Raw genomic sequence first — 23,598 nt, forward strand, 5'->3', positions numbered from 1 at the left:
CTGTTTGCCATCTAAGCCCCTCCAGGATACATCCCACTTAAATGGTAAATCATGCGCAGCAGCAGGTCAGGCTGTAGCTTTGTTGCACATGATGGCAGTGCATCAGGCTTATCAGGCTGATCTGCTGAAGGACCTGGATAAAGGCGAGGACCTTTCAGCTGACCAGGCAGCCGAGCTGTGCCGCACCGCAGACCTCTCCCTCTGTGCTACCAAGCAGGCCGCCTCCGCCATGGGCAGATCTATGGCAGCCACGGTGGTAATGGAGAGACATCTGTGGGTGAACCTGGCAGACACCGGGAGGAAAGAAGGGGCTTTCTTCTCGATGCTCCGGTCTTGCCTTCTGAACTTTTCAGTACCTCCGTCGAGACAGTGGTCAGGAAGTTCAGGAAGGGAAGGGTACGCTCAGCTGCCTTTAAATCCTTCATTCCACGAAGGTCCAGGTCCGAACTCTAACAACATAGGGGTCCTGGCCCATCTCAATCTGAGGATCAAAGACAGGTGCAGAAGTTCTAGTGTCACGGCTCACGCTCCTCCCCCGCCTACGGGCAGGGGTAAGAGGAATTGTGGATCCCGAGGAGATAAGCAGGACATGAGGGATGTGATTCAGATGAGGCAGCGTTCTCGTCCGAATCGATACCGGAGCTATACCTAGGTAGCTACTCATTCCCTTTGGTTGTTTTTAAATTCTGCTTTTGTCCTCCCCTGCCTAATTCCCCTGTAACCACCAGCTCTCCACCTGATCGAGGTAATTTGGGAAATTTCTTGAATAACAGTCCTGGACCTATGATGTTTTTGGCTGGTTCTATGTTCATAGCAACCACCTTACTGATGGTCTGGACTAAAAGGAGGTGCCCCTTGAGTGGGATCCAGTGCAGGAGGGTTGGTGAGTATGTAACCCTTTCTGTATACTCCTATGTGTATTACATTGCTGCTGGTGATGTGTATACTAACAAACTCTGTGACTTTCCTTTACAGTGCTCAGTTGAGCTTGCCTCTCCCATGCGGTTCAGCGTCTCTGCTATGCTTAGGAACCATAAGTACACACTCTAAGATCTGTGTACTTTCTGAAATCAACGTAAGTGGTAAGTGTGCACGCAAGACTCTGCACACTTTTCTGAAATCCTGTACGGTAAGGGTTACCCGCTCAGCTTCATTCCCTTTTCGAGATGGTTAGACCTTGGTTCCTTGGGCTCCATTCAGCCAGAGTGTATTTATTTATATGCTTCAAGCATCACTTCCCTCAATGTGAGGGGCTATCTGGGCGATTCTCGTGGTAGTTTAGCAGCGCTCCCCTTTTCCAGGAAGGGTCACCTCTGAGTGTGCTACTCTGAATTTGGAGTTCTCCTCTCATATGAGAGTTCTCTGTTTTTTTTCTTCCACAGAGCACTCCAGCATTATTTCCACAGATCGAGTTTATGACCCTCAACCATATTGTTTGAGATGCACCATTCCATCTAGGAGCTGCTCAATTAGAATGCAACGAGACCCCCTCCTTAGAACAATATTTCAAAATCCATGTTATGGTAAGTGTGCATGTCAAGGCTTTGCCCAGTTTCTGAAATCCACACCGTGGTAAGTTTGCACGCTAGTGCCCTGCGTTCTTTCTAAAATCCTTTATAGTGAGGGCTACGCGTGGTTGCTTCGTGCCCTTTCTTGAGTTGGTAAAAGCCCATTCATCTTCTTTGGTGCCACATTTATGTATCCTCGGATACCTATCTTAACAAGGTGTTGCTACTAGGGATCTGTTGAGACCGCTCCTTCAGCAAGCTTATGCGAGAGCAAGCGGTAGCCCCTGTGTGACACCAAGACCTTGTATAAATACTGGGTTCTTAGCCATATCCCTTTAAAGGAATCCTTCCTGATTCCAAGCCTTGAGCTCTACCCCAGGCCTTGGCAAACCTGTTTGGCATGATGAGCCAAAAAAACAACAACAACTGTATCTCACAATAACTCATTCACCTAATTACGTAACACAATAGATTTTATGGATTTAAATCAGATGACTCCTCAGTGGGACACCTGACAGACAGTCCTTGGTTTGCAAACTATTTTTTAGGTCTGGCTTGTATTCAGTAATTCAGCTTGTAGTCAGGTTAATGACATTCATTAAATTAGGAGTAGCATTAACAATAATATATCGGAAAGTATGAAAGTACAGAGGGAACAAAATTTGAAAGAGAATATTAATGTGTTGGTTCGAAAAGTGCGCATTGGATACAGATTTTACAATGTATAAACTGAAGCAGGTGTTACACGGGGTAAAACATACATCAGGAAAAGACAAAATATGTTATGAAATGATAAAACATCTTTCACATGTATCTCTGAACATTATTTTAGAGCTTTTAATATGGGAGTTAGGAAAACTCTCTACCTCTCGCAAACATGGAGTGATAATTCCAATTAGAAGAAGGATCATTCAAAAGTATAATATGAAGAAAGTAAATAGATAGGCTACATGTACAAAAGGAATAAATATTTTGAGATGTTTTGGCAGGGGTAGATTAGGTTGCAATCCCGACAGGTATCGAAAAGAGTATGCAATGATTAGACCTTGATTATAGCAGCATATTATATACAGTAAAGTGGTATTCAGTCTCAAGAACAAAGAACATGAAGTGGGGAGTTGCCTCCGGAGACTTAAGTTAACGATGGCATAGGCCTAGTGGTGTTCTGTAAGAGGGCATATAGAGACCTATCCAGTCAGAGATGCAAAAATTTTGGGAACATGAGCATATAAATTATTGTAGTTTTGGATGGAATGCCAGTGCAGATGCTAAGAAGGTAGGAATTAATGATATAAAAATAAACTCAACGGTACCAATAATCCCCCTTTGGCTGTTCTGAATGGCAATAGATGATGCATTTTCAAATAAATGAAAAGGAAAGGTGGGTGGCTGTAGGCCTATAGAAATGGTAGTGAACTTTTTAAATAGTATTCAAATATGGATGTGTTGTTTTTCCTAAAAACTAAGAGATGTGGAAATCAATAACGGTTGATTAGAAGAATTACATTTTTGTTCGTTGATGTTGCTGTTTAAGTATATATTCATTCATCGAGGGCTCACACTCCATCCCAGTAGGTGGCGCAAATGCACCTTAAGATGGTTTGCCAACCACCATTAAACATGCGATGAAGAAGAAGACGTAATAAACTACAATACCCACGCTGCACCGCGCGTCGGTTGCACAGTGACGTATGAACATTTCGCGGGCAGAATCAAAAGCACGCTGTTTACTATACATTCAGCAAGCAAAGCTCGGCAGTAACAACACCAGTAAGTGAAGATGATAATAAGTTAAATACCTCATATAATGATAGATTAAATAAGCTGTATTATGACAACTTTTTAGTTGAAAACATCTTGACCAAACTGAGTTTGCAGTCTACATATATGTTTAACGTTGGACTGCTGATGAAGGCAAACGCGCCGTTATTTAATATGTAACTTATTGTGAACGTGATGTGTCAAAATAAAATGTATATTGTTCGCTTGATAGTGGTGTTTCGTTCTTGCAGAAAGTAGTTATGCAGAGAGTGAGTCGTCTGAAGCGGGAGCTGCATCTTCTGAGCACTGAACCTCCTCCAGGAGTCTCCTGCTGGCAGACCGAGGGACGGCTGGATCAACTACAAGCCCGTCAGTCTGTCCTCACACTTCATTCTGACCATATAAACAAATACATATGAAACACTGACAGCATGCCCTCTTCTGCACTGCTCCTGTTTGATATAGAGATTGTAGGAGGTGCAGACACTCCCTATGAAGGAGGCGTGTTCACACTGGAAATCAACATACCCGAGAGGTGAGACTAAATAATTAAGATTAAATAATCTAACTTTCATTATGTTGTTTTATTAAATAGATTTTTGACATGCGTTTGAAGGAATAGTTAACTTATAAATTTTCTGAAAATCCAATACCCCTTTTCCCCCAGCATGAACCGGGTGTTAGTTCAGAGCCAGTGCTAATTATAATAAAAATAATAAAAGTCCCGCCTCGAACACATCGGCCAAGAAAAATGACAATGGAGACCTTGGTGATTATATTGGTCGACCACTACTTTCCAAGCACCCTGATGCCACACACTGACTGGTCTGTGCAGCATCGATGCATCTCCAACAAGCCTTCAAAAATGTCGGTCAAAAGTTTCTGTTTGTCTTGTTGGTCACGGTAACCCGCCCCCAGCCCCTGACGCAAGTGGTTCTTTCTTCTAGACCAGTAATGTTTTGGTGCTACTCACGAACCACTTTTCTTGGTTCGGAGCTGGTGCTTTGGGTGTTGAAAGACAAAGAACCGATTGAAGCTAGGCTTTGACTCTGAACCAGCACTCAAACTGCCTTGGTGGAAAAGGGGTGCAAATTGTAGATGGGTTTGTTTGTTCATCAGAACAGATTTTGAGAAATGTAGCATTGCATCACTTGCTCACCAGTGGATCCTCTGCAGTGAATGGGTGCCGTCAGAATGAGAGTCCACACAGCTGATAAAAACATCACAATAATCCCCACCACTCCAGTCCATCAGTTCGTTTTGTTAAGTGAAAACTACGTGTTTGTAAGGAACCGATCGATCATTAAAGATGTTTTTAACTTCACACCGTTGCTTCAGGTTAAAATACATGTCCTCCAGTCAAAATATTGATTTCTCCAGTGAAAAAGTAGTTAAGTCTGAGTAAGGAGAGAAATGTACACATATCAAGCACTGATTACAAGCAGTCCAAATCATGTTGGTGGATTTTAATGTGAGAGACAAAAAAAGATGGAGTTTTTCAGTGAAGGAAGTAGGGTTGTGCCGATAGACGATGTTGTCGCCGATGGCTCCTAGACATCACGATGTTGCACCGCCCCGCCGATGTCATCGTCCTTCTCGATGTTACACTGTAGACATCGTCCTATGCCAAATTTGTAGACATCAACCCAACACTAGGAGGAAGCAGTATTATTGGTTATAGACTCATTTTGGCCAGAAGCAAAGGTTTGAAGTCAAATGTCTCAGTTTGTCTGTAATGCTAAATTTCTTCAAATCTGTTCTGATGATGAAACAAACTCATCTGCAACTTGGATAACCCGAGGGTGAGTACATTCACAGCAAACTTTCATTTTTGTTAGAACTGTTCCTTCAGCACTTCTCTCATGTTTGAAGGTATCCCTTTGAGCCTCCAAAGATGCGTTTCCTGACACCCATCTATCACCCCAACATCGATAATGCAGGACGCATTTGTCTTGATGCTCTGAAGCTGCCACCAAAGGTAAAGGCTGGAAAAAATACAAATAATTGAACCCAATCCTACATCAATACATAGGATTAACTATCTTTTTAGAAAACATTTTTCCAAATATTATTTTTTTTTTTTTTTTCAGTTTCTATTTTTGTTTTGAAGTAAGAGAATTGTAGTGATTAACTTAATGCTGTGATTGTAAACTAGTCAACTGTCAGATGTTGATAATATAGTTTTGTTTCAAAGGGAGCCTGGCGGCCAGCACTCAATATTTCAACAGTGCTCACCTCCATACAGTTACTGATGGCCGAACCCAACCCTGACGACCCACTCATGGCTGATATAGTGAGTTTTAGATGCGTTCCCTCCAGTTTTGACGGTTAAGTGTGGAACTTTTGGAATTGAAATCTGTTTCTTTGAACAGCTCTTCATAACATTTTCCGAACCAGTTGTTTAATTTAGGTTTAAGATTAGCCATTTGTACAAACAATGATTTTATTTTGTGTCTTTTTTACACTCGTGACTGTTGGAAGCCCATCACTGAATAAAAAATAAATCTCACAATTGCAAGTTTATATCTCGTAATAATATTTATTTATTTATTTATTTATTTATTTATAGCAATTGCAAGAAAGTTGGAGTTGCGAGATATAAACTTTCAGTTGTGAGGAAAAATAAGTTTACAATTGTGGAATAAAAAGTCACAATTACCTTTTTTATTCAGTGCCGGAAACGAGCTTCCATAGAAATTGCTCACGCATTCCTCTTGAAAATTAATTTTCCTCACATACTTTCCAGTCCTCAGAATTTAAATACAACAAACCACTATATCTAGAAAAGGCAAAGAAATGGACAGCTGAACATGCAATTCAGAAGAACAAGGTAAGATTTGTGCTTTTCAGGACTGTCTTATATTTAAACTGTAGCAATAACAAAGTCCAGCTTTTCATTCACTGACATTACACACTCCCCAACACTAGGAGGAGCCAGTGTTCTTTCATTGCTTCAGTCTGATTGCACGCTTTCTCTTCTCTTGTGTTTAAAGGGTTGTGTGGAGACAGAAGAAAAGACTCCCGAGAATAAAAATAAGAAAACTGCGCACAAGAGAGAGGCACTTAGTGCACAGGAGAATTTAGAGCACACCAAGAAAGTGTGCATGTAGTAGGCCTGTATTTTACAAATGACTGATTTTAAGTATTATACAATTTATTTCTTTGGTAATAATTTTTTTTTCTTGTATACAGTTGGTGATATGAATGTAATAAAATATATATTAACATTACACTACATTTGCATCTCCCTAAATTTTCTTAATACACATAGTATTTTATGAATAAAAGTCTTTTAAAGGGTATACCACTTTAAAATACAATGACACTGAAGTAATTATGCGACATTGCCATAAATGTTGTAAGCAAAAGTTGGAGAATTGTCTGAAAATGAATTCACTATTGTGAATATTATTTTGCAGTTGTAATGACAGTGGATAGCTGTGCATTTGTTTTTTGTTTTTGCCATAAAGCAATTAACCCTTTTCATTTGATTTTGTACCCATTAATGATTTAGAAACTATTTCAAGTAAAACAATAAAATAAAATAATAAAAATGATCTACAGTTATACAGACCATATACAACTGTCAGAATATAAAGTATAGTTATGGTAATATTAAGAAATAGCTAGGTACTGTGCTGGGTATTTGGGGTAGGTAAATAACCCCAGTGGGGGCTTTAGAATATTAGAATATGTCTTATTACTGTTTTTGTTATAACTATCAATGGATGATCACTTCCTACATTTGTATGCTGTGTGAAATTCTCATACGGTTCCTTATTTAACACCAGCAAAGTGTGTCGGAGTAGCAGAAGCCACACTACGCATTGACTGTTTTTAACTAGATGTTTATGTTAATTATACTTCTCGTATAGTTATAGAATCATAAATGTAATTGTGCTATTGCTATCTGTTGTTAGAAATTCATTCCCAGTTAGCATGCCTAGAAGAAAGTGTACATTGAAACTAAACCATCACAAGATCTGAAACCCTGAGTCTACTTTAAAAATAACATGAAGTTCTACCTGTACTGTATGACTTTACACTGGATTAAAACACAATAACTGGACCATGCCTCGCTTAGGGGCGCATTTCTGTACTGAATAGAACTGAATGGATTACACAGAAATTTCAAACACCTTTCTGTCAGTTCTTCTAAGGCTAAACCAAACCTTGAAGTTTTAAGTGAACTGAACTAACTTTAATTTCGTCTGTTGTTTTGTTTACTAGTTTTGTTTAGGGCAATTAATTTGTTGGTGTTTGTTTGCTGCTGCTTTTTCTTCTTCTTAACGCAATTAATAAGTCATGTTCTTAAAGTTTGTTTTGTTGTGTGCATAGAAATGCTGTCTGTCAAAGGGATAGGATATTAACTAGATGGTTGGTGACCAAGTTCTTTGAATGGCACAGTCATATTGTGGAGCAGAATGAAGTGAAATTGTGCAACATTATGCAACCAAAAATTCTTCAAAACATTTCAACAAAGTGCAACAGTAGGCTACAATTTATATGCTGGAAGCCTCTTGGTTCAACTAGGCTGCAGATTATGTTCCTCCCATCACGTAAATTACCCATCGGCCAATAGTTATTTAACACAGATGAAAAGATTTTTCTTAATAAAAATATGAAAACAAGAGAGTCACGGGAAGCACTATAGAGTAACCCAAGAAAATCTTGGAACATCTAAATGATGCTGATCTCATTTTATCCCGTTTATTTTGTGACAGGGTTTTGGGCTAGTTGTTGATGAAAATGTAGAAGTAGCTTACCTTTGAACATTTTTACACATTTATCTTCCTGAATTGTTCAGTAGTCTTCAAGACATGCATTTATGAAACTAATAACTTTATTAAATCATTCTTTGTCACATGTATACAGAAATATGAAAATATTTACATCCAGAAGTGTCTGTTGTACAAAGATCTTAAAATTTTCAATATAAAAATTACATTTTAATATACATTTAATATAAAAAGAATATAAATCAATAAGAAAAAAAAAGGTATAGCATGCTAGATCAGAGGTAGTTATAGTTTACAATACAATAGCTAGCCTACTTTACAAACTGTAAAAGATCCTGACCAAGCTTTATAACAACCCAATAAAAACGCTCATAGTTCTTCTTAATCTTCAGTTCATAGCGTCGACATGTTCAATATATCTTAATCCTGTGGACTTGACAAAAAAAAAAAAAAAATAGCGTGAAGGTCAAACATAGTCTATGCAAGTACATGAATGCAAATGCTTCTAGTAATGCAAACTTGAGTTTAATGCAATGTTTAATTCTGAAACATGTTGCATCGCAAATTATTACCAAAACATTTGAAAATGTTTGTATTTTAACATTTTTTACATGTTTTGCATTCTCAGAGTTACTTTCATGGATTATGGTATGAATTAGGTTAATGTCATCTATGGTGCATTTTTACTTCTGTCATGGTGGAGCAACAGTTTGAAGAAGTCAGTTAGTTAAAATGAGTTATTAACATGTTTATAGCCAGCTTCCTGTTACCATTAATGGAACAAACACTTGAAGGTACCTCTGTCACCCCTCAAGGTTTCTTACTGCTACAATGCATGTTAAATATATACATCATGAACTGGAGCTTACAGAGCGTTGACCAAGGCTTTTGAGTACTTGCAGAGAGTATGTTTCTGGCAATACGTTTTAGCTTATATGGTTTTTGTCATTGTTTTTCAATAGACTAAATATTATTTGATGATATGCATTTACCTTTTTTGATTTTATTATTATTATTTTAATTATTAATTCACTAGGGGAAAGTAAGCAAGTCATGACTTGCAAATAATTAAAGATACTTTGATATATACACACTTGGAAATGAATGCATAAAAGTTTGAGTACATAAGAATTGAACATTTTGTAAAGACATTTTTCACATTGAAATATTTAGATGCATAACTCCTTGTACATCCCTGTGATATATCCTAATTAAAGGAATGTCCCATGTTCAAAAGAATGAAATGCAATGCTCATGAGATGTGAGACCACACTGTTGGTGGATTGATTTCTGGTTTTGCATAACCAACAACATTTCTGTCGTTGGATTTGTCTTTTTGTTATGGTCTTGTAGAAGCAGTGTGAATTACAATTTTTATGCCAGTGCAGTACTCTGCTTCATAGACGTCCATTGTATGTACATAATGCATGACTTTTTGTTTAAATACAGTCAAAATATATAATTATTATTTTTTTCTGTGAAAATCAATATTCCATGGATGGAAATTATATTAAACCCAGAAGATTCCTTTAAATCTCATTACAAAACAAGTTACACAAACTGAATGAGGTTTGCTTTTGAATATTTTAAGATTGTTGCTTAAATTACTTAAGGGCCCACAAGATGCTTAGGCTTTCTTTCCTTTTCTTTAAGAATGCCGTAGCAGTTGGGACATTATGGTTATATATAGTCCCAAATAGTTCATTGTTCACTAGCTCTGAAGGTTTTTATGGGTCAGTTCATATTTGGGCTCATGACTAGTGCTAAAAGGGTCCTTAAACAGTTTAAGAGAAGAATTAAAAATGAGTTGAGAGATGCATGGAGTAGTAGACTCCAGAGAGGGAGCTTCCATTATGAGTGTCCAGTCCACTGCTCCTGAGGTCCTCTTGCTCTTTGAGTCCTGCTGTTGACCTGACCAGGTTTTCTGCAACATTATCCCTCTCTGTTGAGGGGTTCATCTGCATCTGGCATGGGATAAGAGGCACTGAGGGTGGGCTAGAAAAACGGGCAACTGTCTCGGAGTTTGGTGTCGATGAACTCTTGAACCCTGCATCTGCTTCAGGGGGAATAGACACCAAGGCTTGGGTGGAGTCATACGAGCTTTTCTCCGTGTCAACAGAGACAAAGGAATCCATGTTGCGGTCATGATGGAGGTGAGCTCTGCTCAAAAGCAGGCGTGCATCTTCACGGAAGTGCGGATTGAAAAGGAGGTAGAGCAAGGGGTTGATGCATGAAGGAAGAGGCAGAAGCACCAGGACGACGGATTTGACAACTTCCTCGCTCACAGGAAAGAGTCCCAGAAGGGAGGAGAAGGTGAGGAAGGCCACGGGGCAGTAGAGAAGGCAGTTGGTGAAGATGAGCCAGGCTACGTGCTTGATCATGGCGCAATCCCAGATGCTGTCAAACTCGCCCTTCATCAGGTCCAAGTACAGTTTGATGTAAGTTCCGGTGATCACCAGGAAACACAGGGAGTTCATCATTATCAGAGCGACCATGAACCCCAACGTGGAAGGTTCGCCGTCCGGCAGTGGTGATGGCATGCAGAGCGGGGTTGCCCCGTACTCCCCGACCCCAATTAGCGGCAAAGCGGCGACTGCCAACGAAAGTGCCAAGCACGCCACTGCGGCAGCTCGCACACTTCCAAGCGAAGGTGACTTTCCATAGGCTCGAGCGCACGACACGGACACGCTGCACTGCACTGCAGCCAAGGTCAGGAAGAGTATGGAGCCCTCCGAGGCTAGAACTGAAAGAAAGCCTGTCGCTTGGCAGCCTGCACACATTTCCCATTGAGCGCCGTGCTGAAGCTGCCACCAAAGGTAAAGGCTGGAAAAAATACAAATAATTGAACCCAATCCTACATCAATACATAGGATTAACTATCTTTTTAGAAAACATTTTTCCAAATATTATTTTTTTTTTTTTTTTCAGTTTCTATTTTTGTTTTGAAGTAAGAGAATTGTAGTGATTAACTTAATGCTGTGATTGTAAACTAGTCAACTGTCAGATGTTGATAATATAGTTTTGTTTCAAAGGGAGCCTGGCGGCCAGCACTCAATATTTCAACAGTGCTCACCTCCATACAGTTACTGATGGCCGAACCCAACCCTGACGACCCACTCATGGCTGATATAGTGAGTTTTAGATGCGTTCCCTCCAGTTTTGACGGTTAAGTGTGGAACTTTTGGAATTGAAATCTGTTTCTTTGAACAGCTCTTCATAACATTTTCCGAACCAGTTGTTTAATTTAGGTTTAAGATTAGCCATTTGTACAAACAATGATTTTATTTTGTGTCTTTTTTACACTCGTGACTGTTGGAAGCCCATCACTGAATAAAAAATAAATCTCACAATTGCAAGTTTATATCTCGTAATAATATTTATTTATTTATTTATTTATTTATTTATAGCAATTGCAAGAAAGTTGGAGTTGCGAGATATAAACTTTCAGTTGTGAGGAAAAATAAGTTTACAATTGTGGAATAAAAAGTCACAATTACCTTTTTTATTCAGTGCCGGAAACGAGCTTCCATAGAAATTGCTCACGCATTCCTCTTGAAAATTAATTTTCCTCACATACTTTCCAGTCCTCAGAATTTAAATACAACAAACCACTATATCTAGAAAAGGCAAAGAAATGGACAGCTGAACATGCAATTCAGAAGAACAAGGTAAGATTTGTGCTTTTCAGGACTGTCTTATATTTAAACTGTAGCAATAACAAAGTCCAGCTTTTCATTCACTGACATTACACACTCCCCAACACTAGGAGGAGCCAGTGTTCTTTCATTGCTTCAGTCTGATTGCACGCTTTCTCTTCTCTTGTGTTTAAAGGGTTGTGTGGAGACAGAAGAAAAGACTCCCGAGAATAAAAATAAGAAAACTGCGCACAAGAGAGAGGCACTTAGTGCACAGGAGAATTTAGAGCACACCAAGAAAGTGTGCATGTAGTAGGCCTGTATTTTACAAATGACTGATTTTAAGTATTATACAATTTATTTCTTTGGTAATAATTTTTTTTTCTTGTATACAGTTGGTGATATGAATGTAATAAAATATATATTAACATTACACTACATTTGCATCTCCCTAAATTTTCTTAATACACATAGTATTTTATGAATAAAAGTCTTTTAAAGGGTATACCACTTTAAAATACAATGACACTGAAGTAATTATGCGACATTGCCATAAATGTTGTAAGCAAAAGTTGGAGAATTGTCTGAAAATGAATTCACTATTGTGAATATTATTTTGCAGTTGTAATGACAGTGGATAGCTGTGCATTTGTTTTTTGTTTTTGCCATAAAGCAATTAACCCTTTTCATTTGATTTTGTACCCATTAATGATTTAGAAACTATTTCAAGTAAAACAATAAAATAAAATAATAAAAATGATCTACAGTTATACAGACCATATACAACTGTCAGAATATAAAGTATAGTTATGGTAATATTAAGAAATAGCTAGGTACTGTGCTGGGTATTTGGGGTAGGTAAATAACCCCAGTGGGGGCTTTAGAATATTAGAATATGTCTTATTACTGTTTTTGTTATAACTATCAATGGATGATCACTTCCTACATTTGTATGCTGTGTGAAATTCTCATACGGTTCCTTATTTAACACCAGCAAAGTGTGTCGGAGTAGCAGAAGCCACACTACGCATTGACTGTTTTTAACTAGATGTTTATGTTAATTATACTTCTCGTATAGTTATAGAATCATAAATGTAATTGTGCTATTGCTATCTGTTGTTAGAAATTCATTCCCAGTTAGCATGCCTAGAAGAAAGTGTACATTGAAACTAAACCATCACAAGATCTGAAACCCTGAGTCTACTTTAAAAATAACATGAAGTTCTACCTGTACTGTATGACTTTACACTGGATTAAAACACAATAACTGGACCATGCCTCGCTTAGGGGCGCATTTCTGTACTGAATAGAACTGAATGGATTACACAGAAATTTCAAACACCTTTCTGTCAGTTCTTCTAAGGCTAAACCAAACCTTGAAGTTTTAAGTGAACTGAACTAACTTTAATTTCGTCTGTTGTTTTGTTTACTAGTTTTGTTTAGGGCAATTAATTTGTTGGTGTTTGTTTGCTGCTGCTTTTTCTTCTTCTTAACGCAATTAATAAGTCATGTTCTTAAAGTTTGTTTTGTTGTGTGCATAGAAATGCTGTCTGTCAAAGGGATAGGATATTAACTAGATGGTTGGTGACCAAGTTCTTTGAATGGCACAGTCATATTGTGGAGCAGAATGAAGTGAAATTGTGCAACATTATGCAACCAAAAATTCTTCAAAACATTTCAACAAAGTGCAACAGTAGGCTACAATTTATATGCTGGAAGCCTCTTGGTTCAACTAGGCTGCAGATTATGTTCCTCCCATCACGTAAATTACCCATCGGCCAATAGTTATTTAACACAGATGAAAAGATTTTTCTTAATAAAAATATGAAAACAAGAGAGTCACGGGAAGCACTATAGAGTAACCCAAGAAAATCTTGGAACATCTAAATGATGCTGATCTCATTTTATCCCGTTTATTTTGTGACAGGGTTTTGGGCTAGTTGTTGATGAAAATGTAGAAGTAGCTTACCTTTGAACATTTTTACACATTTATCTTCCTGAATTGTTCAGTAGTCTTCAAGACATGCATTTATGAAACTAATAACTTTATTAAATCATTCTTTGTCACATGTATACAGAAATATGAAAATATTTACATCCAGAAGTGTCTGTTGTACAAAGATCTTAAAATTTTCAATATAAAAATTACATTTTAATATACATTTAATATAAAAAGAATATAAATCAATAAGAAAAAAAAGGTATAGCATGCTAGATCAGAGGTAGTTATAGTTTACAATACAATAGCTAGCCTACTTTACAAACTGTAAAAGATCCTGACCAAGCTTTATAACAACCCAATAAAAACGCTCATAGTTCTTCTTAATCTTCAGTTCATAGCGTCGACATGTTCAATATATCTTAATCCTGTGGACTTGACAAAAAAAAAAAAAAATAGCGTGAAGGTCAAACATAGTCTATGCAAGTACATGAATGCAAATGCTTCTAGTAATGCAAACTTGAGTTTAATGCAATGTTTAATTCTGAAACATGTTGCATCGCAAATTATTACCAAAACATTTGAAAATGTTTGTATTTTAACATTTTTTACATGTTTTGCATTCTCAGAGTTACTTTCATGGATTATGGTATGAATTAGGTTAATGTCATCTATGGTGCATTTTTACTTCTGTCATGGTGGAGCAACAGTTTGAAGAAGTCAGTTAGTTAAAATGAGTTATTAACATGTTTATAGCCAGCTTCCTGTTACCATTAATGGAACAAACACTTGAAGGTACCTCTGTCACCCCTCAAGGTTTCTTACTGCTACAATGCATGTTAAATATATACATCATGAACTGGAGCTTACAGAGCGTTGACCAAGGCTTTTGAGTACTTGCAGAGAGTATGTTTCTGGCAATACGTTTTAGCTTATATGGTTTTTGTCATTGTTTTTCAATAGACTAAATATTATTTGATGATATGCATTTACCTTTTTTGATTTTATTATTATTATTTTAATTATTAATTCACTAGGGGAAAGTAAGCAAGTCATGACTTGCAAATAATTAAAGATACTTTGATATATACACACTTGGAAATGAATGCATAAAAGTTTGAGTACATAAGAATTGAACATTTTGTAAAGACATTTTTCACATTGAAATATTTAGATGCATAACTCCTTGTACATCCCTGTGATATATCCTAATTAAAGGAATGTCCCATGTTCAAAAGAATGAAATGCAATGCTCATGAGATGTGAGACCACACTGTTGGTGGATTGATTTCTGGTTTTGCATAACCAACAACATTTCTGTCGTTGGATTTGTCTTTTTGTTATGGTCTTGTAGAAGCAGTGTGAATTACAATTTTTATGCCAGTGCAGTACTCTGCTTCATAGACGTCCATTGTATGTACATAATGCATGACTTTTTGTTTAAATACAGTCAAAATATATAATTATTATTTTTTTCTGTGAAAATCAATATTCCATGGATGGAAATTATATTAAACCCAGAAGATTCCTTTAAATCTCATTACAAAACAAGTTACACAAACTGAATGAGGTTTGCTTTTGAATATTTTAAGATTGTTGCTTAAATTACTTAAGGGCCCACAAGATGCTTAGGCTTTCTTTCCTTTTCTTTAAGAATGCCGTAGCAGTTGGGACATTATGGTTATATATAGTCCCAAATAGTTCATTGTTCACTAGCTCTGAAGGTTTTTATGGGTCAGTTCATATTTGGGCTCATGACTAGTGCTAAAAGGGTCCTTAAACAGTTTAAGAGAAGAATTAAAAATGAGTTGAGAGATGCATGGAGTAGTAGACTCCAGAGAGGGAGCTTCCATTATGAGTGTCCAGTCCACTGCTCCTGAGGTCCTCTTGCTCTTTGAGTCCTGCTGTTGACCTGACCAGGTTTTCTGCAACATTATCCCTCTCTGTTGAGGGGTTCATCTGCATCTGGCATGGGATAAGAGGCACTGAGGGTGGGCTAGAAAAACGGGCAACTGTCTCGGAGTTTGGTGTCGATGAACTCTTGAACCCTGCATCTGCTTCAGGGGGAATAGACACCAAGGCTTGGGTGGAGTCATACGAGCTTTTCTCCGTGTCAACAGAGACAAAGGAATCCATGTTGCGGTCATGATGGAGGTGAGCTCTGCTCAAAAGCAGGCGTGCATCTTCACGGAAGTGCGGATTGAAAAGGAGGTAGAGCAAGGGGTTGATGCATGAAGGAAGAGGCAGAAGCACCAGGACGACGGATTTGACAACTTCCTCGCTCACAGGAAAGAGTCCCAGAAGGGAGGAGAAGGTGAGGAAGGCCACGGGGCAGTAGAGAAGGCAGTTGGTGAAGATGAGCCAGGCTACGTGCTTGATCATGGCGCAATCCCAGATGCTGTCAAACTCGCCCTTCATCAGGTCCAAGTACAGTTTGATATAAGTTCCGGTGATCACCAGGAAACACAGGGAGTTCATCATTATCAGAGCGACCATGAACCCCAACGTGGAAGGTTCGCCGTCCGGCAGTGGTGATGGCATGCAGAGCGGGGTTGCCCCGTACTCCCCGACCCCAATTAGCGGCAAAGCGGCGACTGCCAACGAAAGTGCCAAGCACGCCACTGCGGCAGCTCGCACACTTCCAAGCGAAGGTGACTTTCCATAGGCTCGAGCGCACGACACGGACACGCTGCACTGCACTGCAGCCAAGGTCAGGAAGAGTATGGAGCCCTCCGAGGCTAGAACTGAAAGAAAGCCTGTCGCTTGGCAGCCTGCACCCATTTCCCATTGAGCGCCGTGCAGGGCAAACTCTCCAAATGTCCGGGCATCAACCAATGCCAGGGTGCCGGTACACAGGCCTGTAAGCAGGTTGGCACCACTGATGGTGCCGATGATGAACTTAACAGGGGAGAGATAGCTGGGGGATGCAAAGACCGTGATGAGGAGAAAGCTGTTTCCCATCAGCGAGACCAAAGAGATGAGCCACATGCCAAGCCGGACCACCCAACTGTCAAACAGGTTATCACATGGTTTAAATGGACCTGAAGGGGTGAAATGATAAAACAGAATTTAAGCGGAAAGAACACATCAACTTGAGGCCTATTCACACCAAGACCGAATTTTAGTAAGGACAATGCACAACAAAATGTTATAGGCTACAAAATAATTTTAACAAAGTTTTAATTTGTGCAAATGAAGGACACTTTTTTTTGTGAACTTTTTCAGAACATGTAAGATACTGGAGAGTACTAAATGGTTTCAGTCCCAAAAATCATCAGAGCATTATAAAATAACGCTAAAGTGAAGTGTTAGTGGATTTGGAGGAGCATGCATCGTTTTGTACTTGATGTGAACAGGCCTTTACAGTCTTGATTGCACATGTATGACCTTGAGTTCAGATCTGCTTGATTGAATTTACCTGGGATGGGGGTACACTGTATGCTGGTTTGCAGTTTGGACTCTTCAATAGCTAACTGGAATTCCTCTAAGTCAAGGTCATCTGCAAGTGAACACATGACAAGCATGAAACACCTTTGGTTTGTTCCTATACACCAGTACGATGAATCAGTCTTCAGTGTTCTTCAAGATGACATGATGCACTCAGTCTGACAGAAGACGAATCACCATGTTATGGACATCTAGTCTGCTGGAACGGATTAATTTATCTAAAGGCTTTAGCGCCACTCAACACCTTTCACATCTCAGTTGCAACTTTCCATTTCAACTTCAGTGTGCAATCAATCATCTGGCTTTGATCGCATTCTGGTTTTGTTATTTTCCGATAAGCCAAATGGTATGTTTTGGACCATGAATTGTTAATGTTTATCTAATTTCCCATTGAGTGTAATTACGGAGAGCTCCTTTCAAGTCTGAAACCTGATCAGATCACATCAAGGAATGCATTATTTCATCTGTCAAATACCTGCGGTTACTGTAAAGGCCCTGACATGTTTCTACTGTGCTAATTAAAGATGAAGAGACTGGCAGATAGAACAGAGCAGATAAAAATAGACACAAACACACAGTGTGGAAAACCACTACAAGTGGTGCTTTTATGCTCCTTTTATATGATGGATGCGTTTGTGTAGGGTCAATGTTTTCATTTTTGGCTACAGGAACTCTGATAAAAGGTTTAGTGCACAAACTTGAGTGACTTAGAAACTTGCCCCAATAATTTCAACCTATTCAAACCGGTTAATCAAGCTTTTTAGGATTACAAGAAAGTTGAGGTGCGTTTGGTCAAGGTTGGAGCTAAACTCTGTAGGAAGGTGGACTGTCAGGGTTGAGATCCCCTGAATTATTTGGTACTCTAAGGTAAACCATCTGTCCAATGTTTGGACCAGGGGTGTCCAATCTTAGCTTTAGAGGGCCACTGCCCTTCAGAGTTTATCTCCAGCTTGCCTCAGCACACTTGCCTTGAAGTTTCTAATATGCTGAGCAAGAGCTTGATTAGTTAGTTCAGTTGTATTTAATTGGGCTTGGAGTTAAACTCTAGACCATTGGTCATCCTTTGATAGGTAGGTGTACTTCAAAGAATGCCATGTTTTATCATTGGTAAGTTAAAAGCATAGTTACAAAAAAGTTGAATAATGTTGTCCTGATCTATGATATGGCCTAGTGAAGTTTGCAGGACTTACAGTTGCTGTCAGTGTGAATGGGGAACAGGGACTGAGCTTTCTTCTGGAGGTCTTCCTCTTCACTGCCCATCTGTCCTTCCCATTGGCTGACTGCTTTGTAGCTTTTACAGGCTCCAAAAACACAGCACTGATAGGCATATGGCATCTCGATAACCCTGTTTCAACAACAGTGACACAATGTATAAAACCAAAACCAAAATAATTATTTTCTGCAAATATCTTTATACCACATATTTTATGTTTACAGTATATCAACAACAAGTACATACTGCATCAGTTTGAGGAAATATAAAAGGTAAAAGATATAAAAGTATAAAAGATCCCATTTAATAAAAAAGAAAATAAGAGTTAGAATGATTCATCAATCTGCAAATGATGCATGAAGTAAATAAGCAATGGAGTACATCTAACCACAAGGACTTTTGATATATATTTTGGTCACAGTTAAAACTGATTCTCTTTCATTTGCTTTTGTTTAATCAGTTTTGTTTTGGGAAATGGTAATACTTGAAACCTCCCATTTTTTGAGGTGCTAATCAAATCACCCAAGTACTAAAGACTGACGTTTTGGAGCGTCTCCAAAGCCCTGAGCTGCTGACGAATCGAGACTGGATATTTATAACAGCCTCTCTGTATTGTGAATTCTTGAAATAATCTTTCTGCCTGTCAGATGGTCTTGCATTGAGCCAGATATTCTAGTAAACTCAAACAGAAACCGTCTACTTGTACCAGTGAACAGAATGTTCCTTAGGCAACAGATTTTCTTGAAACTGTCAATTCTATAAACAGTTGAACGTTTATCTGAAAAACAAAGTAGAAAAAGAATATGTTTTTCAGCTATTCAAGGCATTTGTGTTGTGGGAATCAATAACCACAAACACTTGTGAATTTTCTTTAATGGTTTAACATGAAATTATTTTAAGTCTAGCTAACCCATTGTTGTGCGGGATGGCGGAGTTGATTGACTTTGTGGGGTTATTGGTTTCTACTATTGTACCTTATGTTGGGGAAGTCCTGCTCTCTGAAGGAACGTGAGAGTGCCATGTTTCCTTTCAGTTTCAGATGAGTGAGGCTTGTTAGTCCAGTGAGCGAGAGACTGCTCAATCGGTTCCCAGTGAGATCTCTGGATGGAGACAGGAGATACATATGGATCATCATGTGTAATTAAAAATAAATAAATATATAAATAATTCACTTTCAGATGAAGCTACTCTTGAAGTACCTACTTAAAATGTCCCATATCGTACCATCACATAATTTTAATCATGTGCTAACATTGTGCTTTGGGGACTTTCTGTCGGAAATCGTGGTTGTAGAATCATGAGGATCTAGCCTCTATTAAAGTGAAATTGATACCCCATCATACATGCTGTGGTTGAAAAGGCAACCATCACATTGAACCATCACATTTTTGTAGTTACTTGTAATTGGCCGACGAGTCAGTGATTTTAGTGGATGCATGATGTCAGTTCTCCTCAAGTTCACAGAGGTTTCCTAATACCAGAGGAACCATATATTATAATAATTATATATCAGTATTTTGCAATGAAAAGGCCTTTAAAGGATTTTAATGCAGTGTAAATCCAACCGCACTTGTTGATTGGAGAAAGTTTTATTTAAACCAACATTTTTTGGCACTTTTAACCCTGATGAAAACTAGAATGTCAGTTTATATACAACTCTATATGTTCCAGGTTCAATACAAGTTACGCTCTATCGACAGCATCTGTGGCATACTGTTTATTAACGCAGAAAACTATCGTTGCTTGTTTTTACAACTGAAGGATGAGTCAAAATTATTTTCTGTGGTAGTCAACAGCATGCCGTTGACACTGTCGTTGGAGCTGTACTTGTATTGAGCCCAGAACAGTCAAGAAATATTGCTGGTTTTGACTTCTGTACCAGTCTTTTGCCTTTTCCATGCACATTGCTTGCTAGTGAATTTGCACAAGAAAAACCAGAGGTCTGTAACTGTTGCAGTATGATTCTCATTCACCGCTGCACACATTTATCAGCCACACTCTGTCACTCTTTATCACTCTTCCTTTTTCATTCATCACATTCTTAACTTAATGCTGCTTGCATTTAACTACCTGTGACTGACGATGCACATCTTCACCTGCTGTGCAGAGCGTTTAACCGTGATCACAGCCACAATCTTTACACTTTGAGCCAAACAAAGAATTGCATAGATGACAGAAACTCCAAAATGTGCATCATGGAACCTCCGTGTTTGTGCAAATGGTATGGTTGTGCCAAGTCAGTTAAATAACGGTCTTTGTACAACAACACAGACATCTAGACTCTGAGTGTGTGATCTTTATCTTCATGCACTGGCACTGATTGGCATTCATTGTACTCACAGTTTAATGAGCGACTGAAGAGAGGAAAAGGCATCAGGGTGGGTAGTGCTGATCCTGTTCCAGCTTAGATCCCTGTAATGAGATTTCATTTGCTCATCTGTACATCTGTCATCTTTTCTTTTGTCTGAATTGTTTTTTTTTTTCTTCAAAATCTTGGCAGCCAATATGAACGTTTTTATTATTCTCAGGATTTGACATCTGAAAACAATCTTGCTCTTAAATTCATATAACAATAATGATTATTTACAATTTTAGCATGTGATTCTCTCTCTCTCTCTCTCTCTCTCTCTCTCTCTCACACACACACACATACATAATTAAATTGTTCACTCAAACTGTTCTGCAAATATGATTTTAAATGAAAATGTCCATTAAATTTGAAAACTGCCAAATTTTGGGTGTAACGCTTACAGCCGGCAGAAGAGGGGCATGTGTAGAGTACTCACAGTGAGCGCAGAGAGCTGAGCTGTTGGAATGTGTTCTTTTCAATCTGTTTGATCAGATTGTGCTGCAGGCCTCTGCCGAGTCAAAACAAAACAAAAAACTGGTATTACCACCTCACACATACATACACTATGGCAGACATCATACATGGCAACCATGAACATACTTGAAATCTTCCCAAATGTGGACATTGATGGATTGCTACAGTAATGACTGTCATTTGTCAAGTACTATGTGGGTTATTTAGGGCTCTTAGAGATATCATAGATATGTTAGGTGATATTACTCTATAGAGAAAGAGAGAGAGAGAGAGACGCCTGAACTCACATCTCCTGAAGAGAGGCACAGCGGTAGAAACTCGGCAGCTCTTCGATGGCATTGTGCGACAGCTCCCTGAAAACAAACACATGTAGATTAGGACTGTCTGTAAAGACTGCATAAAACATTCTCAACCAGATAAGACTTCTTTATCTGAAGCATGAAAAAAAAATGCGGAAATATGCAAAGTGTATAATGAATTTTGTTGTAAGGGTACGTTACCATGACAACGATATACTAAAAAAATTATTTTCTTTGCATATTCTTAAAAAAAGTTTTGCATACAGATGGCATGACATCAATGTTTTCACTAATTCGTGTTTTCGCAGTTTACGAAGAGATGATAACTGTATCGTTTGAAAAAAGTTTGCATTCTCAGGCCCCCAAATGATAGCATGAGATTTCCGACAAGTTCCGGTTTTGGCTGGAAATGGTGTTGTGTAAACATCCTCTTAGAATACTTCCTCTTCTACGCCGGTTTATAGTGTAAACATTTTTCACATACTGATCATTACACAGATAAATTATAGACTTAATCAGTGAGCCTCACTGATTAAGTCCCACTGAGCCAAGTCAGTCCTCAAAGAGTCTATCTGAATGTAAAATTACCAAACTGTTTGTCAAGATGTAACACTAACATGTTAAAAAATCTGGTATGATTTTGCATCTTTAGCTCAAATTATGATCTACAATTCTCCCATGCTTCTACATATGTGTCATCTCTCCCTTATACTGTTTTTGACATGAACAACAACAACAAATAATGGATCGATAGATTACTTAATTATATTTATAATTACATTACAATTTCCCCTCCTAATTATTTGCAATTATTTTAGAGTTTTTTAAGTGTTTATTTTTATCTAATTAGTTTATTAAAGTGTTTATACAAGAAGAAACCTTGGAGAGAGAATATGTAGATATATAGAAAGAGAAGGGCATGTTAAGCAGCTACTTTCCCCAGAGGTCTAATTCTCCACTTAAGTTACATAAAGTTTCACTCGTCCTACAGGGCTTTCTCTAACTGAAAACGTCCACCTAGAAGTGGTTTCTCTAAACTGAGAGCATAAAGGCAAAGCAAAAGGTAAAATTTCTAAATGATCTAAAAATGAATCAAATAAAATTTCAAATTGTTTCAGAAGCATGGCACAACTGATAAGAAATGATCACATTGTTCTCTTAGTAAAGTTGGCTAAATATCCACCTCCTGATGTTTTGAAGTTCATGTTAAAAGAGGAGTTTCTTTGTTTGGCTACATTATAATACCTCACGGTGAATTTGAACTCCCTTTGCCAGCTCGGATCTTTAGGAATCGTTTAGAGATGAGCTTTGGAATGTGTTTGTGTGTTGCAGGTGCATATTTGTGTTTGGAAACTCACAGCACTCTTAATTTAGGCAGCAGGTGGCAGAGATCAAATGGCAGGCCGGTTAGTCCAGCTCGGGTCAGCGTACTGAGAGAAAATCAAAGAGGAGGGTTTACACTGAATGTGTGCGTGCCAAACAGCAGACAGAAACAGTGAAGGGAAAACAGGTCATTAAATCAATGTGCATGCACTGCAATAAATGACTTTAAAAAAACAAGGTTTGCTAATGTAAATACAAAATTAAAGACTCTCAAAATACATTACATTTTTGTTTTAATGGAAACAAAATTTTGCTTACTTTGAGCATCCCACCCAGCCCTTAACAGTGGCTTGAGAATTGGGTGAGACCAAAACCCATTTGAAAACCCTTCCCCACTAACTCTAAACTCTAATGAACGGTTTAATTCTCTGTGCTTTTAGTATCAGTAATTCAATTCCAGGACTCGTACTAACTGATCATTCAACAGTAAACATAAGTATGCCTGTGCATCTTTTTTAACCTTGTACAAGACTCGCTGACACGGTGAGAGATCAGTAAAAGCATCTCTATTTTGTCAACGGTTATTCCTTTGTCCTCAACGGTGGGAAGAACTTCTGGAAGTCTCTTAAGTGAAACTGATCCTGCGTGAAATGGGGACATTTGATCTCAGACTCACAGAACTTGCAGGCTGCTGGTTCCTTTCAAATCGGGAAACTCTCGGATCTCAGTGGCCCCGTTCAAAGAGCTAAAACGAGATTAGGTAACTCATTAGTGAGGCTTGTTCTGCTTATGAAGATGTCATCCAGCAAAACCACAGGGATGTCTACTGGGACCGTACACACTTAGCTCTCCATCATCTAGAGGCAATATTATTCCATTTGATTCAAAATAACACTCGTAACACTACCCA

At 38.4% G+C, this 23,598-nt stretch overlaps 3 protein-coding genes across 3 annotated transcripts in view; 2 read left to right on the forward strand and 1 right to left on the reverse strand.

Moving 5' to 3' along the window:
• The first annotated feature begins 3,161 nt into the window (after positions 1-3,161).
• On the forward strand, positions 3,162-6,504 carry ube2t (ubiquitin-conjugating enzyme E2T (putative)). The gene is made up of 7 exons (XM_026259719.1): positions 3,162-3,278; positions 3,521-3,638; positions 3,735-3,804; positions 5,142-5,247; positions 5,464-5,562; positions 6,016-6,099; positions 6,263-6,504. Exons 2-7 carry the CDS (start codon positions 3,530-3,532, stop codon positions 6,377-6,379), a joined length of 585 nt encoding a protein of 194 aa, XP_026115504.1. The 5' UTR covers positions 3,162-3,278; positions 3,521-3,529; the 3' UTR covers positions 6,380-6,504.
• A 3,997-nt stretch (positions 6,505-10,501) lies between these two features.
• On the forward strand, positions 10,502-12,081 carry LOC113094055 (ubiquitin-conjugating enzyme E2 T-like). The gene is made up of 5 exons (XM_026259696.1): positions 10,502-10,658; positions 10,778-10,824; positions 11,041-11,139; positions 11,593-11,676; positions 11,840-12,081. The coding sequence occupies exons 1-5, from the start codon at positions 10,502-10,504 to the stop codon at positions 11,954-11,956; spliced, it is 504 nt and encodes a 167-aa protein (XP_026115481.1). The 3' UTR covers positions 11,957-12,081.
• Positions 12,082-13,671: 1,590 nt separating this feature from the next.
• The window catches only part of LOC113094054 (leucine-rich repeat-containing G-protein coupled receptor 6-like), a 45,497-nt gene continuing 35,570 nt past the window's right edge, over positions 13,672-23,598 (reverse strand). The window contains exons 9-17 of the mRNA XM_026259695.1: positions 23,365-23,433; positions 22,724-22,795; positions 21,354-21,419; positions 21,029-21,100; positions 20,583-20,654; positions 19,217-19,342; positions 18,220-18,374; positions 17,001-17,081; positions 13,672-16,623 (exon numbers count right to left, since the gene is read on the reverse strand). Coding sequence (XP_026115480.1) covers positions 15,380-16,623; positions 17,001-17,081; positions 18,220-18,374; positions 19,217-19,342; positions 20,583-20,654; positions 21,029-21,100; positions 21,354-21,419; positions 22,724-22,795; positions 23,365-23,433 — 1,957 coding nt within the window. The 3' untranslated portion in view covers positions 13,672-15,379. The remainder of the gene's footprint in view (positions 16,624-17,000; positions 17,082-18,219; positions 18,375-19,216; positions 19,343-20,582; positions 20,655-21,028; positions 21,101-21,353; positions 21,420-22,723; positions 22,796-23,364; positions 23,434-23,598) is intronic.

This window comes from Carassius auratus, unplaced genomic scaffold (genome assembly GCF_003368295.1).
Source record: "Carassius auratus strain Wakin unplaced genomic scaffold, ASM336829v1 scaf_tig00215236, whole genome shotgun sequence".
Lineage (NCBI taxonomy): Eukaryota > Metazoa > Chordata > Actinopteri > Cypriniformes > Cyprinidae > Carassius > Carassius auratus.